General features: G+C 29.1%; 3 protein-coding genes across 3 annotated transcripts; 2 read left to right on the top strand and 1 right to left on the bottom strand.

Annotated features, from left to right (window-relative positions):
• The first annotated feature begins 14,068 nt into the window (after positions 1–14,068).
• On the top strand, positions 14,069–16,189 carry LOC149056539 (uncharacterized). The gene is made up of 4 exons (XM_089224642.1): positions 14,069–15,650; positions 15,719–15,817; positions 15,875–15,964; positions 16,019–16,189. Exons 1-3 carry the CDS (start codon positions 14,955–14,957, stop codon positions 15,920–15,922), a joined length of 843 nt encoding a protein of 280 aa, XP_089080768.1. The 5' UTR covers positions 14,069–14,954; the 3' UTR covers positions 15,923–15,964; positions 16,019–16,189.
• A 48-nt stretch (positions 16,190–16,237) lies between these two features.
• LOC149056538 (uncharacterized) lies at positions 16,238–17,220 on the top strand. The gene is made up of 2 exons (XM_089224643.1): positions 16,238–16,964; positions 17,026–17,220. The coding sequence occupies exons 1-2, from the start codon at positions 16,359–16,361 to the stop codon at positions 17,107–17,109; spliced, it is 690 nt and encodes a 229-aa protein (XP_089080769.1). The 5' UTR covers positions 16,238–16,358; the 3' UTR covers positions 17,110–17,220.
• A 75-nt stretch (positions 17,221–17,295) lies between these two features.
• LOC149056537 (uncharacterized) lies at positions 17,296–18,539 on the bottom strand. Its single transcript, XM_089222294.1, has 2 exons — positions 18,052–18,539; positions 17,296–17,986 (listed from the first exon to the last, which is right to left on the bottom strand). Exons 1-2 carry the CDS (start codon positions 18,537–18,539, stop codon positions 17,296–17,298), a joined length of 1,179 nt encoding a protein of 392 aa, XP_089078420.1.
• Positions 18,540–19,027: the final 488 nt, after the last annotated feature.

Raw genomic sequence — 19,027 nt, 5'->3', positions numbered from 1 at the left:
AATAATGACTTTCTTTATTTAACTCTCTGTCAGTCTATGTATTGCGAACTTTAAATTTTAAAATCAAATATTCAGAAAATGAAAATTGTTTTATCATTAGTATATCTTATAATATTTTTTCATCCAAGAGTTGTATCAACAACTGTTTCTCTTATACGAGTTCCAAAAATTAAAAAAACTATCCGCATTGGTTTTAAATTTATATCAAGTGTTACTCTTGGAATCTGATGTGACCATTAGAACGCTAATCTTAAATATTACAATAATTAAATTTTAATTTTGAAAATTCGTAAGATTAATATACCAAATAATATTCAGTAGGATTAATAACAAGAGTAATTTTTGTTAGAATATAAATCAAACTTTTTATTTTAACACGGTACACTGTGGTATTCACAATATATTTATGGCAAATGTCTATGCCACGAACAGCGTTAAATCTATCTATTATTATTTTTTTTTATTTAATATAATTAATGAAAAAAAATACATTCAAATGCTAGCGGCACACTTAGAAAATGCTTAAGGCACACCAGTGTGCAGTTACATTGGTTGACAACTAATGTTATAAATGCATAATTTAATAATAATATGTCTATGTCTATCTTAAGAAAATATATTTTCATTGTTATGTCTAACAATTTTAAATCCATAATTTATAAGGTATCTACTTTTGAAAGTTATTAGCATCATATCTCGTATTAATAAAAGTAATGTTGTTATATTATTCGAGATCTTGTTTATAATTATTACTAGGTATTGTACGAATCCATATATCGTTGTGACTTTTTTAAAACAGTAGTATTTTATTTATTTGTTTGTTTAAATCGCACCATACTATTTAATAAAAAAAAAAATGATAACTTTAACCAGTAAAAGGTTAGAAAACATCTGCAACAATTGAAATACTTTCCCTCCAAATATCTAAAGTCATTACATTAAATCATAGTATGCTTGTAATATATTTATGAAAAATATTATGTATCTTCATAGTTAAAAATTAATTGAACGTTATCATTTATAGTACGGAACCGTACGTATTATATTTTTTATGTAAATAAGGAACTTGGTTATGTTTTTTAAATGAAATTTATCATCAAAAATGTTAGATTTTTACAGGAGCGTGCATGTGTTAACGATATAATCTGTTTTGAGACAGTAAAACTAATTGTATTTATCACATTGTGATTTTTTAAAAAATAAATAGAAAGATAGATAACTAAAAAAATTAACAATCTATATAAAAAACTATGTAGGTAACTTCATTACAAATTAATAAAATTGAAAAAATTATTTTTTTTTGTAAGCATTAAATAAATTGTTTTTTCAATTTCATTAATTTGTAATGAAGGTACATTAGGTACATAGTTTTTTATACAGATTGTTAATTTTTTTTATTTAATAAATGTATTAAGAGTAGTTATGTGAAAAATTTTTAAAAATATAAAGAGGGGTACAATCTAGAAAAATATTAAGCTTAGGGTACAGAAGGGAAAAAGGTTGGGAACCGCTGAATTATACTATTGATGTCTTGATGACCTATACAGTAATTGTAAAATATATTCGCTGAGTCTATATCCCAAACAAATATAGCTATGATAAGAAATGCGCGTGCGTGAGAAATACCTTTGATTACAATATAACAATGATAAAGCGATAATTAATTTACACCTTTCTTAATTATACAACATTAGAATCATATAATCATAATATTACATTAATCATTCATATATATATACCTATATATACATTTTATTTAGAAATCATATCATAATTATTATTTATACTATATAAAGGTAAACTTGCAAATGAGATGAATCTGTAAATATGTTACCGTTGAGGTAATTTTTTATTAAATTTAAATGCATTGAAAATCTACCTTGGCCACCTTATTTTAGGCTTTGCAAATAGGAGACGAATTCAACTCTTTTGAGCAATTCGAACAAGCGTTAATTGTTAACAAAAATGCAAAATTTATGGATTTTGACATTAGTAACTGCAGAACGCTAAAGGCAGCAAAAAAAACCTGTCAAAAAAAAAAAAAAAACTATGGTCAACTTAAAATATTATTTTGTAAAGTATAACCTAACCTAGGTACATGCATCCATGGTAGAGTTCATAATAAAAGAAAAACATGTTTGTGGCTTGGTGAGGCGCTGTCGTACGTTTAATCTGCAGAAACGCACTGAGCGTTAGACTCACCGTAGCCTAACCTAACCTAACTTAACCATACGTTAGGCCGTACCGGCCACAGTTGCTAACCCTCGGATGGGTGACCTCCCGGGATTTTTAGCAACATATCTTTGCCACACATACACAAACACGTATTACAACCCTAACAACTTAAAAACCAACAAACAAATACCCAAAAATAACCACTATCGTACAACCCCACTCACAATGGGCTATGTTGCCGCGGGTTTCCCCTACATAAAAAAAAAAAAAACATTATAGTATTCTAAATAGTATATATATAAATATAATATGTTTTGTTTTATAATACATTATTGCACAACATTATTTAGGACAACAAAACAAGAGTGTACATCATTTATTTACTCAAAAATAAATGATATGGATAAATAATTGGTAGTGGATAAAATGTGCGAACTCAAAACCACGAAATAAATGAAACACTATTTAATTATTTAATTGATAGTTTAAAAAATAATAGAGTAGGAAAATAGGAGTAGAAAAATAAAATAAATACAAAGCCACAATTTTTTTTTATAAGCATTCAAAGTTTGAGTTTTGACAACATATTATGTAAAAAGGCGGGTAAGTCGTGGATGTCGCTCTGCTGTACTGCAGTAGGTTACAAGTGGGTTACTGTAATAGATGGAATTAAATTTGAATCCAATGATATTATATCATTTTATACGAAAAACGATTCTGAGCGAAGACGGCTTATCTGTCTAGGATATATTATAGATTATTAAAAATTTTCAAATCTTAGATTTAAAAAGAAAAATTTTTATGAATTTCTAGTTTAAAATAATTTGTGAATTTTCGTGATTTTTGTAATTTTTACATAATATGTTGTCAAAATTCAAACTTTGAATGCTTGTAAAAAAAAATTAAGACTACGCATTTATTTTATTTTTCAATTGCTATTGTAAAAATATGATTGGAGCCATGTATTAAATTTTCAAATCTTACATATAAAAGGAAAATTTGTTTTGAATTTCTAGCATAAAATAATTTATGAATTTTTGTGATTTTTACGTATGTTGTCAAAATTTAAACTTTGAATGCTTGTAAAAAAAATGGTGACTATGAATTTATTTTATTTTTCAACTTCTATTGTTAAAATGTGTTAGAAGCCTTGTATTAAATTTTCAAGCTTTTCTACCGAACAAATAAATTTTTATCGATATTTACAGAAAAAAAAACTAAAAAAGTTGAAAAATTAAATTGTCAGTAAACAGCTCAAAACAAATCTAAATATCTGAAAATTTAATATAAGGCTCCTAACATATTTTTACAATAGCAGGTGAAAAATAATAGAAAAATATAGTCATAATTTTTATTTACAAGCATTCAAATTTTGAATTTTGACAACATACGTAAAAATCATTAAAATTCGTACATTATTTTAAGCTAGAAATTCATAAACAATTTTTATTTTATATCTAAGATTTGAAAATTTAATACATGGCTCCTATCATATTTTTACAATAGCAGTTGAAAAATAAAAGAAACACAATGTCACTATATTTTTTTACAAGCATTCAAAGTTTGAATTTTAGACAACATACGTAAAAATCACGAAAATTCATAAATTATTTTATGCTAGAAATTCATTAAATATTTTCCTTTTATATCTAAGAATTTAAAATTTTATACAAGGCACCTAATATATTTTTCAATTGCATATGAAAAATAAAATAAATATATTGGCACAATTTTTTTTTACAAGCATTCAAAGTTTGAATTTTGACAACATACGTAAAAATCACGAAAATTCGCAAATTATTTTTAACTAGAAATTCATAAAAAATTTCTTTTTAAATCTAAGATTTGAAAATTTTTAATAATTTATAATATATCCTAGACAGATAAGCCGTCTTCGCTCAGAATCGTTTTTCGTATAAAATGATATAATATCATTGGATTCAAATTTAATTCCATCTATTACAGTAACCCACCTGTAATTTACTGTCATGGCTGGGCAAGATACCTCAAAAAAAGCATCTAAATACAAGATACAAGATACATTTATAACTAATATCTAAGTACAAGATACAAAATACTATAATATTTTTTAAAGATACAAGATACAAGATGCATGTATCTGAGATACGTATAAGATACAATAGATAATATATATAATATATACAATAAAATATATTTATCATACATAATTTATATTATACTATAGCTTTTAAATATATAATAATACATAATATTGATTATTAACATTATAATTTCAAATGACATTAGATACGCTTAAAATAATAGTACTAATAATAGACAAACGAAGTAATAGGTAAAAAAATTTACAGTTTATAAAAAAAAAAAAATACGTAGGTACACAATAGATAAGTTATGAAAAAAAATATCTTTATAAATTAGCAATGCTTACTTATTATTTATTAAATTTTTAAATGTAGGTGATTTGTATAAATATTTAATTATATTATTTATATCCCATGTTTTGAAATAAATTCCTGGTTACCTTTTAAAGAGACTAATTTTTTGAAAGTTTCATCTGACATACTAGATCTACATGGAGAATGTATAAGCCCGGCAAAAGAAAATAGTCGTTCAACAGCTGCTGAAGAAGTTAGGCTTGTATTATATTTTATAAATATTTTTTTTATTTGTGGATAATTATTTAAGCAACTAAGTGATTTATTTTTATCATTCAAAAAACTTATAAATTCAAGTTCGTTACTTGACTGTTGTCTGAACTGGTCTGGTTCAGAAGAAAAAATAATAAAAGATTCTGACTCTGACTCTTCACCTGATTGGAATTCAATTAGTAAGTTACTGTACAGCAGAGAAACATCCACGACTTACCAGCCTTTTTTTTAGTTTCAATTTGTTAAAAAACCAACGTTTTTATTAAAAAATTATACGTTTAAAACTTTTTTATCCTTATAATTTTTTAAGTTTTTTACTTTTTTGAATGGCAACATAGAGTTTTAATTTCATATTACAAAGCAGAATATTTTTCTAAGTATTTTGATTCATAAAAATCGAACTTAGGACGAGTATTTTATAAGTTATAACTGTTATAAGTATTTAAAGTTTAGACTAGCGGAGTAGTGCACAAACATTTTGCGAGGTAACCCCGTACCACTCCACTCGGCCAATCTAATCTTTAAATACTTATAACTCATACACTACTCGTCCTAAATTCGATTTTTATGAATCAAAATACTTAGAATATGAAATTAAAACTCTATGTTATCATTCAAAAAAGTAAAAAACTTAAAAAATGATAAGGATAAAATATATTTCAAAATAAAATTTTTTAATAAAAACGTTGGTTTTTGAACAACTAGAAACTAGGTAAAAAAATATTTTCAAAAACATTAATAATTTTTGAAATAATGAGTGTTCAATGATAAAAGAATCACCCGGTATACCTACTTGATTAAATAGTAAAGAGTTTTTGAGTAGCCAATTTTATTTTTGTAGGCATTTAAAAAAAAAGCTTATATAAATCAAAATTTTCAATTGTCTATAAATTGAAATTTCAATCGTAAACAGATAACGCAGATATAAATATTTGGTGAAAATTTCAATTATTTACAATGATTCGTATTTGAGTTACAGTAAAATAAAAAAATCAATTTTGTCGACAACTGATTGTGCTTGAAAATTCCCGTTTTTTCGTTACTTTTTTAGCATTTTTACAGAAGCTTTTGAAAACTACTAGAAATTTTTACTTTTGACCGCTCCAAATATATACCAACTAGATAAATTTCCCTTTTCAAAGAGTTACTGATGTCAAAAATCAAAGCATTATTTCTACTCCAAAACGTGAGGACAGATCAAATGTAACATGTAAAATCAAGACATTCCTCAATACGTTCAAAATTTAAAAAAAAAAATAATAATATTATTAATAGAAAAAAAAATTAAATTTGTTTGGCATCTTCTATAATGAAAATTGAAATTTTTTTAACCAACCCTAACACATTTATTATTGACAAAAAAAAAAATTTAAATGCCTGAAACCTATTGAGTGCTAATGGAAAAATAATAATTTTAGTAATGGTTCAATTATTGACACCATAAAAAAAAGTGTAATTATTTTCAAAGATAATAACCTAACCTATCTAGCCTACCTAACTGACTAGGTTAACTGTTTTAAGTTGAGTACCTACTTACAATTTCAGTTATAACATTTTTTTTCTGTCAATAACTAAACGACAAATATTTACATTGTATTTCCATCAATTAAAACTCCAATAAAATAATTATTAAAATATATCGTAAATTGGAATTAAATATTTTAGTTACTACCTATCACTAGTTAATAAACTTAATATGTAAAATATATCGAAAAATTGTTATATTAAATTAAAGACATTTTATTGTTTAGCAACTAGATCAAATGGATCTACATCCCAACTGGAAACTACATTTCAAAACAAAAAATCATAGAGTTTTGTGTTCACCAAGGCCCGTACATTTTAGATTCACTGAAAAAAACATTTGTACATTATAGTAAAATCAATACCGTTCATTGCTCTGGTCGGAGTTTTAGCAATAATACTAAAAAAAAAGTCAAATACCTGTCGTTTAAAATACTTTGTAGTATAGATTACAAAAATTTCAAGAATTATATTCAATATTATTAGTCATTGATTAAAAATTGCTTACGTAAACTACATCTTTCAATGACGGAGTACCTATACTGAAAGTCTTCTAAACACCAGTGCTATTAATAGGTTCACCTTTTTATTATTTTCCGAAAACTGAAAATATTGATCTTGTAATTTGTGATGACATATGTATAAACACTTGATTTTGATTAATTTTAATGTGAATGTATCCATTATTAAAAATTCAAATCGTATAGGTAGTTCAAAAATATAAAAACATAAATGATTGACAGAATTATAAAAATAAACGCCTACATTCTAAGCAAATAATTAAAATCATGAAACCTATTGTTCAAAAAAACCATAAGTTAGGTATCATATTTAATAATTTATATTATTAATATTACCATAAAATTATTTGTTTTCCTAAAAATAACAGGTAAGTAATTACTATGTTATTTGGCTTTATTAATAATTAGAATTATTAAAATTAATTTGTATTATCAAAATGTATGTGCATGAAACTAGTGTATGAAATGTGCTACCCTAAGAAAATATTCATTATAATTAAAAATTAATGGGCGGATGACTAATAAATCACAATACAAATTAAATTAAAATTATTTTTCTACCCTAATTATTATGTTTCGAAAATTATTGTATTCTACCGAAAAACTTGAAAATTCATTTCAAACATTTCAAATAAATCACTTAATATTCCGCATTAATCATAAAATTTGATAAATATTTTATAATTATAAAATATATTATACACTTATTAATTATTATCGAATATTATCTGTCGATTATAGAAATAGGTAAGTTGATTTAATTTTAAATAATTATTTAATTTTAAACGATTTATAATATGCATCTTAAATATGTTTAAAGTTTAATCTTATGTTTATATAATATTCAACATAATTCAAATAAGTGGTGTAATATTTTTTTTTAAATATCTGCTTTAAATTTTCTGAGTTTCCAAAAAAAAAAGCTGTTAGTTATAATATATTATAATTTAATATTAACCTTAAACTACGTATTTATAATGTATAATTCTATGCATAGCCTGATAGTAGACATATAAGTATGAATATATTATAACTAAAAAAAACAATTTCAAATTAAGTTCAAATGATTTTTCTACCCGAATATTAGGTTCGACAATTTTACTCTACCGAAAAACTTGAAAATTCATTTCAAACTTTTCAAATAAATCACTTAATATTCCACATTAATTATAACATTTGATGAATATTTTATAATTATAAAATATATGATACACTTATAAATTATTATCGGATATACTGTGTCGAATATAGGACTACTACGTAAGTTGATTTAACTTTAAATAATTATTTAATTTTACACGATTTTTAATATGCATCTTATATATGTTTAAAGTTTAATCTTATGTTTATATTATATTCAACATGATGTTAATAATAATTGTGATTTTATTTTTTAAATATCTGCATTGAATTTACCGAGTTTCTAAAAAAAAAAGCTGTTAGTTATAATCTATTATAATTAAATATTAACATTAAACTACGTGTTTATAATGTTTGTACTATCCCAAATTTCTAGGTTTCGAAATTTATATTCTACCGATAACCTTGAAAATTCATTAAAAACATTTCAAATACATCAGTTGATTTTCCTCTTTAATCATAACATTTTATGAATATTTTATAAATACTAAATATATTATACACTTATTAATTAATATCTGGTATTCTTTGTCTATAGTAGATGGAGGTAAGTTGATTTAATTTTAAATAATTATTTAATTTATACTACATATTATATTTTTTAATTTTTTTTTTTAATTTTTACAAGAAATAAACAATCTGTATTATAAATTATATCTAGACACAATAGGATTATATGCTATAAAAGTTAACAGGTCATGAAATGTTGTTGAAAGGAGCCACCCATTGATGACACTTTCTGTTGGCTTGAATAGTTTAATTTAATAACATAAGTTAATTTAAGTTATACATTTTTTTTTTTTTTTAATTAGTCTAATTTAATTTAAGAAATCACGGCCATCGTGCCACACCCTATCGAAGGCTTGTGAAATGTCTAGGAAAACACAATTGGAAAAAGTTTTTTTTCCAGGGAATACGAGATGGCATCTACGACTCTGTGTACTTGGTGTATGCTTGAGTGAGACGTTCGAAACCCGAATTGGGTATTTGGTAGAATATTCTTTTCAGTAATGATGGGTATTATACGTTTCAGAATTAATCGTTCAAGGATTTTAGCGAAAAATGGAAGAAGGCTGATTGGTTGACGGGAAGATGGAATGTCCGGCGGTTTATTTGGTTTAGGGAACAAGACTATAGTGGAGAATAAGGGTCGTACATAATTCAGGATAATTGTCGACATCTTTGACAAATATAGGAGGAGGAAGTTTGATGAGGTAATGATTATAGTTTCATCATCAGTATTAGTTTGATGAGAGTCGGGTATATTTTCAGTAGTAAAAGTGGTTTCAAATACATCTTCTTGGGAAAGAATTTCAAATCTGTTACGTGTAGCAAACATTTTTTTCTTATGGTTTTTTTGAATAGTATTCGTATTTATAATCGGAGTTGATGGATCAGATGCTAAGTTTGGAGAGCTGGAAAGATTAGGTTTATTCGTTTGAGATAACCGGCTATCATTATTTTTGCTGTTTGAATCGGATTTATTTGATGGGCTGTTTAGGCGAGCATCCTGTATAGTTTTGTTTCTATTACTGTAATACTACTATTTATACGAGTATTATTAGTTTGTACATCTGGTGATTTAGGAATGTGGTAAATGGTAACACGATTGCTGGTAAATGAGTTGCTGTATAATTCACAATAATAATAATAGTAAAATCACAGCAACATCAAGGTACTCGTATAAATAATACTATAATATAATCAAGCCCTTATGGCTAAACAATATAAATATAGGTACAAATACAAATGTGCAGCCCTTATGGCTGACAAATTAAACTATAATATTGTGGCCCTTCTGGCCCAACAGAATAATTTATAATATAAGTACTCGGCCCTTATGGCACGACGCACGAACAACTCAAATAATAATATCAGCACAGCTCTAATAGCTGAAGCTCGTACAAAAGTAATCAATATAAGTATAAAATTACGTACGGCCCTTGTGGCACGACAGAACAATAGTGAATATATATATAGCCCTTATGGCTCAACAGAATAGAAAAACAATTGGTACAAATTAATCTGCGGCCCTTATGACCAAACAGATACAATAGGTTGCAAATTTACAATAACAATTATTATTAATATAAAAATAATACGAGGTCCTTATGACCAAGAATAATACAGATTATATAGATATATAGATATATAGCCCTTACGGCCAATAGAATATCAAATAATGACAATATAAAATAATATATACGGCGCTTGTGGCACGTCAATAATAACAATTAATATAAAAATATATATAGCCCTTCTGGCTCAACAGCTAAATAAGTATAATAAACAGTAAAAATATAATAATATAAATATGCAGCCCTTTTGGCAGGACAGAGCATCAATAATAAAATATGGCCCTTATGGCATCATAGAACCTAAATAATAATATATATTTACGTCCCTTATGGCACGACAAATAAAATATGTATACAACAAAAATATAATAATAAAATAACTCACAAGGTGTCGGTGCACTGCTGGCCAGCCGCTGCCTAAAAATACAATAAAAAAAACACACAACAAGTTACAATTACTATAATAATAATAGCTCTTCTGGCACTTGCGACAATAAAATAAAGAAAATACAGCAAGATTTACCACTATTGTGGAAAAAGAATATAAAATTGTATTTCGGCACTGATCGGTGTTGACGCGGCAACGTTTTATACGAGAGAGAATATCACGGCGGCCGTGTTAATTGATATTCACGTAGCCGGTGCGGCGGCATACGATAACGGCATATATCAATATTACATAATTCACACGGGACAGAAATAAAAACATACAAAAATAAAACAATAATTAAAACGGTGATTATGTGTGTGCGTGCGTGTGTGTGGGTGCGTGATCAGCTGTCCTCCGCGACCGGTTTGCTTATATTTTTATTGTAATAATATTACAATATATATATATTTTTTAGTTTTGAAATTTAGCACTTTTCTGATCAAGAACCAGATAACTCCATGTTATGTTCAACTTTGAAAAATATTTTCGGTTACAAAATTTAAAACTAGGATTTTGATATTTAGATATAATTATTTATTGTTATGTCCTCAACTTAAATATACCGACATATTAATCCTATCTTCAATGCAAAATTAAGGAAAGTGTTATTTCTTCATCCTGAACATTTTTCCGAAATGGAGTTATCTGGTTGTGGCACCGGACCCTTCAATTCAGCGTTAACAGTTATAATCTATTATAATTAAATATTAACCTTCACTACGTATTTACAATGTTTAACTGTATGCATGGCCTGATAGTAGACATATAATATGTATGAATATGTTATAACTAAAAACTCTATTTTAAATAAAGTTCAAACGATTTTTCTACCCTAATTTCTATGTTATGAAATTTATATTCTACCGCATAACTTGAAAATTCATTCCAAACATTTCAAATAAATCACTTGATTTTCAACTTTAATTATAAAATTTGATGAATATTTTATAATTATAAAATATATTATACACTTATTAATTATTATCGAGTATTCTCTGTCTTCAATCAAATGTTACGATGAATATTTTATAAATATTAAATATATTATACACTTATTAATTATTATCGGATATTCTCTGTCGATTTTAGAACAAGGTAAGTAGATTTAATTTTAAATAATTATTTAATTTTACACAATTTTTAATATGCATTTTATATATGTTTAAAGTTTAATCTTATGTTTATATTATATTCAACATGATGTTAATAATAATTGTGATTTTATTTTTTAAATATCTGCATTCAATTTACCGAGTTTCTAAAAAAAAAAGCTGTTAGTTATACTTATAATCTATTATAATTAAATATTAACCTATTTAACCTTAAACTACGTGTTTGTAATGTTTAATTCTATGCATGGCCTGATAGTAGACAATAAAGTATAAATATGTTATTACAAGTTAAGTTTAAATGATTTTTCTACCCTAATTATTAATATGTTTTGAAATTTATATTCTACCGGAAAACTTGAAAATTAATTTCAAACATTTCAAATAAATCACTTGATTTTCCACTTTAATCATATCATTTTATGAATATTTTATAAATATAAAATATATTATACACTTATTAATTATCATTGGGTATTCTCTGTCTTTAATAGTTGCACGTAAGTTGATTTAATTTTAAATATTTATTTAATTTTACACGATTTATAATATGCATTTTAAATTATATTTAAGTTTTAATCTTATGTTTATATAATATTTAACATAGTTTAGATAAGAAGCGTTTTTATTATTTTTTAAATCCGCATTCAATTTTCCGATTTTATTTAAAAAAAAATCTGTTAGTTATAATCTATTATAATTTAATATTAACCTTAAACTACGTATTTATAATGTTTAAGTCTATGCATGGCCTGATAGTAGATATATAAGACTGAATATGCCATAACTAAGAACTCTATTTCAATTTAAGTTCAAATGATTTTTTACCTGTTCTACTATGTTTTGAAATTTATATTCTACCGCATAACTTGAAAATTCATTCCAAACATTTCAAATAAATCACATGATTTTCCACTTTAATTATAATATTTAATGAATATTTTATAATTAAACAATATATTATACACTTAATAATTACTAATTAGTATCCAGTATTCTCTGTCTATTATAGTTTGTATGTTGATTTAATTTTAAATAATTATTTAATTTGACACGATTTATTATATGCAACATAAATATATTTAAAGTATAATCTTATATTTATATAATATTCAACATAATTTAGATGAGAAGTTTGATTTCATTTTTTAATTATCTGCATTCCATTTTCCGAGTTTTACAAAAAAAACTGTTAGTTATAAATTTATAATCTATTATAATTTAATATTAACCTTAAACTACGTATTTATAATGTTTAATTCTATTCATGACCTGATAGTAGACATATAATTATGAATATCTTATAACTAAAAACTCTATATCAAATAAAATTCAATTGATTTTTTACCTGTACTAGGTACTATGTTTTGAAATTAATATTCTACCGAAAAACTTGAAAATGCATTGCAAACCTTTCAAATAATTCACTTGATTTTTCACCATAATCATAAAATTTAATGCATATTTTATAAATATAAAATATATTATACACTTATTAATTATTATGGGGTATTCTCTGTCTTTAATAGTTGCACGTAAGTTGATTTAATTTTAAATAGTTATTTAATTTTACACGATTTATAATATACATCTTAAATTATATTTAAGGTTTAATCTTATGTTTATATTGTAACGTCACGGAATTTTCAGCCTTATAAATTATCATAACATTCCCCGAACACACCTATTGCTAACGTTGTTGACAAGTCAACGCACCTTTATTCTTATAACCATTAGTAATAAAAGTAGATATCGCACGCTAATGCACACATGACCGCAGCGTTATGCAATAAATGTTCCCCGTTCCCCCCTTCATCATGCAGTGTTCGTCACCGACGTGCCGCGGTTGCCCGCCACCCGTCACCTCCAGCGCTTTCGTCGCGTCCGCCGGTACGGCCCGCAGGCCATGCTGTACGACCCGAAATTATTGTAACAATTCCCTCTAATACACGACACTGACCTGCCCCACCTCATCAACACTGAAAAGCTCCGTCGCCGGCACCGGACCATCGCCGTCGCCGGGTCTCGGCACAGTAAAACACTTTTCACCTACGCTGTGCCTGGCCGGTACTTGTTTTTTCACGGCTCCACACCTGCCTGGTCGACACCATCCACCCGTCTGTTCAACGATCAACGCACGGACCACACGGCCAACCGATTGATATTTGTTTACATCCACCGACCTCATCGGGTATACACCGATTGTCCAACATTCTCGACGCTTACCGTCAACCACGATGATGGGCTAAGCCAGCCATGAGGGCCCGGGAGGCGGCCAACAGCTCCAGACAACACAGACCACGCAGCTCATCATGTCGAAAGTCGTAATATGTTATATTTTACCAGCACGTTTTCCCGGTAACCCTGCGAGGACACACCATGAGTGATATGGTGTGTCGCCCCCCGTGGGCCGGGAAAGCATGCGACAAATTTTATATTGTTAGATTTGCCATGTTGTCGCGGTCGTTATCGCGACGACCGCGGCGTCTCCATCGACGTCCGCGAGATCGCGACCGAAAACCGGTCTGGCCGTCGCCGGCGGCACGGGCCGCCGGCGGCGGCTAGCGACGGCGGGGTCGGCAGCTTTTGCCCGACCGTCGTCGACGCTGCATACGTTCCTGAGTGTTCTTGAGTGTTTGTGAAGTGTGTAAATAAACGTAGTCATACCAAACGGCGTGTCGATTGCTTATTCAAGCCCCATCCCGATAACACCTACAATGTGCCACCATATATCATTTCATATTTGCCAAATTATTACTATTTTGTAATTGCCATGCGCCCAATTATAATTATTTTATATTTGCCATGTGCCACCATATATCATTTCATATTTGCCAAATTATTACTAGTAGGGTAAAAAAGCCACTACTGGAACCACCGCCACCACCGCCACCGCCACCGCCACCACATCCCACCGCCACCACATCCCACCGCTCCTTGCCCAGCCATAGGTGCCGCCGTCGGTACACCGCTCCCCGCCCCGCCACCACATCACACCGCCACCACATCCCACCACCACCACATCCCACCGCTCCTTGCCCAGCCATAGGTGCCGCCGTCGGTACACCGCTCCCCGCCCCGCCACCACATCACACCGCCACCACATCCCACCGCTCCCTGCCCCGCCATAGGTGCCGCCGTCGGACGTGACCTAACCCACGGTATACATATATAAAACACTCATATTAGGTATACTTGATATAGTCTCCCACTACAGAACCGTTTCCCCACTATAAGTTATTATCCTCACCATACTCGAAACAATTAGTTAATAATTCAGTGTATGAACATTCAGTCTTAGTTTTGTTTTAACAGTGTCAAGTCGCGAGTTTTATAACAGTGTTATTATGGGTGGATCAATCAGTGAAATGAATCGGTTGTACAAATATGTTGGGCCTACATCTCCGACTGAACTTATCGATTGCACTAATTTTACAATAGATTTTGAAAACCGTAAATTTTTAAACGTTGGTTTCGATTCAAAAGATGAGTTCAATATCATCGTGCAAATAATTACACCGTCGCGCTATGTAAATATTTCTCCAGACTTCTTGAGGCGTATTTACTCAGTGATGGGCCATGTTTTATCTTACATTCTGGATACTACTGTACGTTATAAAAAAATTATTTTTTTGGAAGATGAATTTGTTTTGCTCACGAGTATGGTATATAAGGGAGATAATGTATTGGTCATGGAGTCTAAACAAATAGACGGATGTAGAACTATATTAAATCGAAGAGATCTTATGACAGTTCAAGATTTAGAGAGCACAATTCTTGAAACCATAACAATGAAAATCGCCATCACACGACCTATTATTTTAAATCAAATCGATCAAATAACCGACTGCCTTAAAACCGATTTTAATGTTGATAAATCAGCGAAACTTGAAGAAGTAGTTTCAATAACAAAAGGAATTCATGCCGAATTAATCACAAGCCATATACCGAAAAACAAACAGAGTTTCATACATCAGATAAAATTACTCGCAACTGAACAGCTGGCAATCAAATGGATGGAAAAGCTGAATAACTCTATAAATGTATGAAAATTTATTTAAATATTTCGATAGTTAAATTTTTGTATCATGATTACTTATTTTTATTACAGAATAAAACGGAAGCTTTTAACGTTGACATATCGCCACCAAGATACTCAATTTTGTCACCGTCGATTATACATGACGAAAACGATTTATCACAGTCACGGGTAATTTAAAAATTAAAAAAAATATTTTTATCGAGTTAACCGTTATTTTATTTTTAGGGTGCTGACGAGGAAAGGGGGTTTCGAGAATACTTTTCAACACGTTAGAGTTTACCAACGAGGGCACCAATTCGGAAAATCAAACCTATGGTAATACACACATTATTTACTTGATAAACGGATATTGATAAATTTTTATTACAGGCTGTTGACGAGAACGATGGGCCGACTTACTTTAACAGATTTTCACCATCCCCACCATCTTTGTTTGACTAAACAGACGGCAAGTCTCAATCAACTCAGAGGAATACGAAATTAATTTTTTATTTAATAATATCTTATTAATGATGATAATAAATATTCTTTATATCATAACATGTGTGTTATTCATTTCGTTATACATATCCCCACCATAAAGGATAGAGTAGGGATTAATCCCCGCTCCACACGGCAGCACTGCATAAAACGTGTGACACGAGCATAGGACAAGTCAGTCGTAACCCGCTCTTCAAGAAGTGACAATTTGTGCGTTTGATCCATCATAATGGCTAGTCAACTTATCGACTGTTCGACTTTTTTCGTGGACGATAATATTTTTATAAATATAGGTCTAGATCTGGATTTTTTGTTAAATTGTGTTGTATGTATTACAAGTAACATGCAATGTGTAAAAATGAGTGTGGACTTATATGAATCGCTTAATGTATTACTTAAAAACATCAATTTTTCACTACCATCACATTTACTGTTAGAGGAGTTTAAATTGATGTCAATCGAAGAATGCAACGGCAACAACATACTGTCAATCAAATGTTTGCTTCAAGACCAGAATGTGCAGTTGACAAAAGGGAATGTTGCAAGGATCTTACAGTTAAGTGGTGCCATTGAAGAAGTTATTCAGATGAAAACAATGTACACACGGCCCACTGCATTGGATCAGGCATGTAAGATTTCAATGTTTCTCGGAAAGGAAATGCCGTTATCTAAAGATACAGCCATAACCGATGTTGAAGATTATTTGAACCGCATCGAAGTTAGGAAACTGAAAGAATGTATTCCAGTCGCAGGTACTTGCTTAATAGCAGATTTGAAAATCAAAGCACTCAAACAATTAGCAAGAGGCTGGTTATCTTATTCGGCAAAAATTGAGGTAATACAAACATATTTTTGCATATTATTTTATACTAAACAAAAACATTTTTTTTTTTTAGCCTGAAGTCAGCAGACCTAAGACAACAGCATTCGTAGCACGTGAAAGGGAAATAGCAAGCCGTAGATTGAGTTTTGGAAAATAATTCATTATGTAATATTTTATTGTGACTTTGGTACATTAATAAAAAAAAAAAAAAAAAAATGTAATATTTTATACTTACATTTTTATTGTGGCTTTGGTCGATGATAATAAAAAACAACGTGATGTTTAAAAAAAGTATTTTTATTTACAAACTATTTACAATTTCCTTACATCGCCATTAAAAGGGTTATAAGTTATTTATAATTTGATCGTGTAAAATGAGACAATAAGCTGCAGTCTTCGCTGGAATGGCTTTGCCTGTTTCGAACTCGATGCGTAAATCAACAGTCGACGATTTTACGTTGTCGTTTTGTCGTGATAAATCTACGACTATGATTGGTACGTATTGTTCAAAAATGGTTTTTGACAGTAGATGCTCACTATATTCTCTATCGTAGTATGATTTTTGGAAATCTGTATATGCTTTATATAAAATGGCCGTAACGTTGTTTGTGAAATCTGAACGGAAATCTTCGTATGGATACACTTCAGAATTTAGATGTATTTTAAGGTTTTTCAGGTAACAGTGATCGAATCGTCCAGACGGATTAAATAAATTATTTTTTCGATCTGTTTGAAAGCCAATTAATGCAAATCTGGGTTTCTCGAGCAAACTGCTCGATTTAACCGTCCACGAATGAGAAGTGTTTTGAGGGAGAACCGGATATTCGCACAAGTCCCAATTTCTGAACGCACACGAGAGTTGTTTACGAGAGTCTAATACTTTTAATAGTTTTATTTTTTCTTTGTCACTCACCCTGATAACCGGCATCTTCCAAATAATGTTACTCAGCTCAATCACTACTTTTTTGAGTTTTTCTTTATTGTCATTCGCAGTGGTCTCGGAAACGTACAACGCATCAGAGTCCGTAGACGATCTTTTAAAATTATTTTTTGGTTGCAGTTGAGTAGTATTTTTTTATAATCTTCACAAAATCCAAACAAGTGTTTGAGCGGGATACAACCAGCAAATTTGTTATTTAACGTGAAATTTTTATTTTCACTGACATTCATTTCTACGTCCCAAGCAGCATTTTTTAGATTGTTCAATTCATTCGGTGTGTGTGAGCAAAACCCTTTAAGACTCGATGATATTCCAGGAGATTTTAATTTTTGTATTTCAACACCGTTAATTTCATACCGGATTTCAGAAAACAAAAACGCCAAACCATTATTTGTAAAATTAATTTCGTTCGAATTAATTTCGTTCGCATGTGATGCAATATCTGCCGGTATATTTAATTTACCTTCAATATAGAGATAGCTCTCGCAGGGGAGAGTGTAAGCGTCCATATTTTGAATGGATATTCTAATTTCGTCGTTATTGGATAAAGCTGTTGAAGAATAGGGGAGGAAAGAGTGGTACTGCATTTGAGTTATTTTGCATTCATCTTCATATCCGCCAGCCACGTCCAAATACATGTCATCCATGATTATAGAACTTTTAAAGACCATAGAAATGATAGATTGTTCTTTGTTAGTTTCTTTACAATCGGCGTACGTCTCGACGTATTAATCTTGTTAGTAGAACTGTAGCGACTCTTGATAGCATTTCTTTTTATATAGCTGTTGAACTTAATAGCCATTTTAATGTTTAATTTGTATACGAACTGTGATTGGCTCCCCTCTTAAATTGATCAAATTATTATCTTGATCTCTTAGTACTATATTCACTTTACTTATAGACGAAGAATTAAGCCGGTAGAAAACTAAATGTTTTGGGACTTCTATGATTTTATGTCCAGGCGGCGAAGAAGGGAAAAACTCGTGTATAGTCTGGCTCGGTATACCATTACTGAATGAACCAGAAATTAGATTGCAATCTATTTTTATACAGTTAACTTTCATTATGTTGACTATCCGTTCAGATTCGTGTAGTGTCTTGGCAGAATAAACTTTATTCTCAAACCCTAATATTT

This window comes from Diuraphis noxia, unplaced genomic scaffold (assembly GCF_037042655.1).
Source record: "Diuraphis noxia isolate RWA-SAM2 unplaced genomic scaffold, SU_Dnox_SAM2 contig0003, whole genome shotgun sequence".
In the NCBI taxonomy this organism is placed as follows: domain Eukaryota; kingdom Metazoa; phylum Arthropoda; class Insecta; order Hemiptera; family Aphididae; genus Diuraphis; species Diuraphis noxia.
Note: the sequence above shows the minus strand (reverse complement) of the source record. Positions and strands in the feature narration are given on the sequence as shown.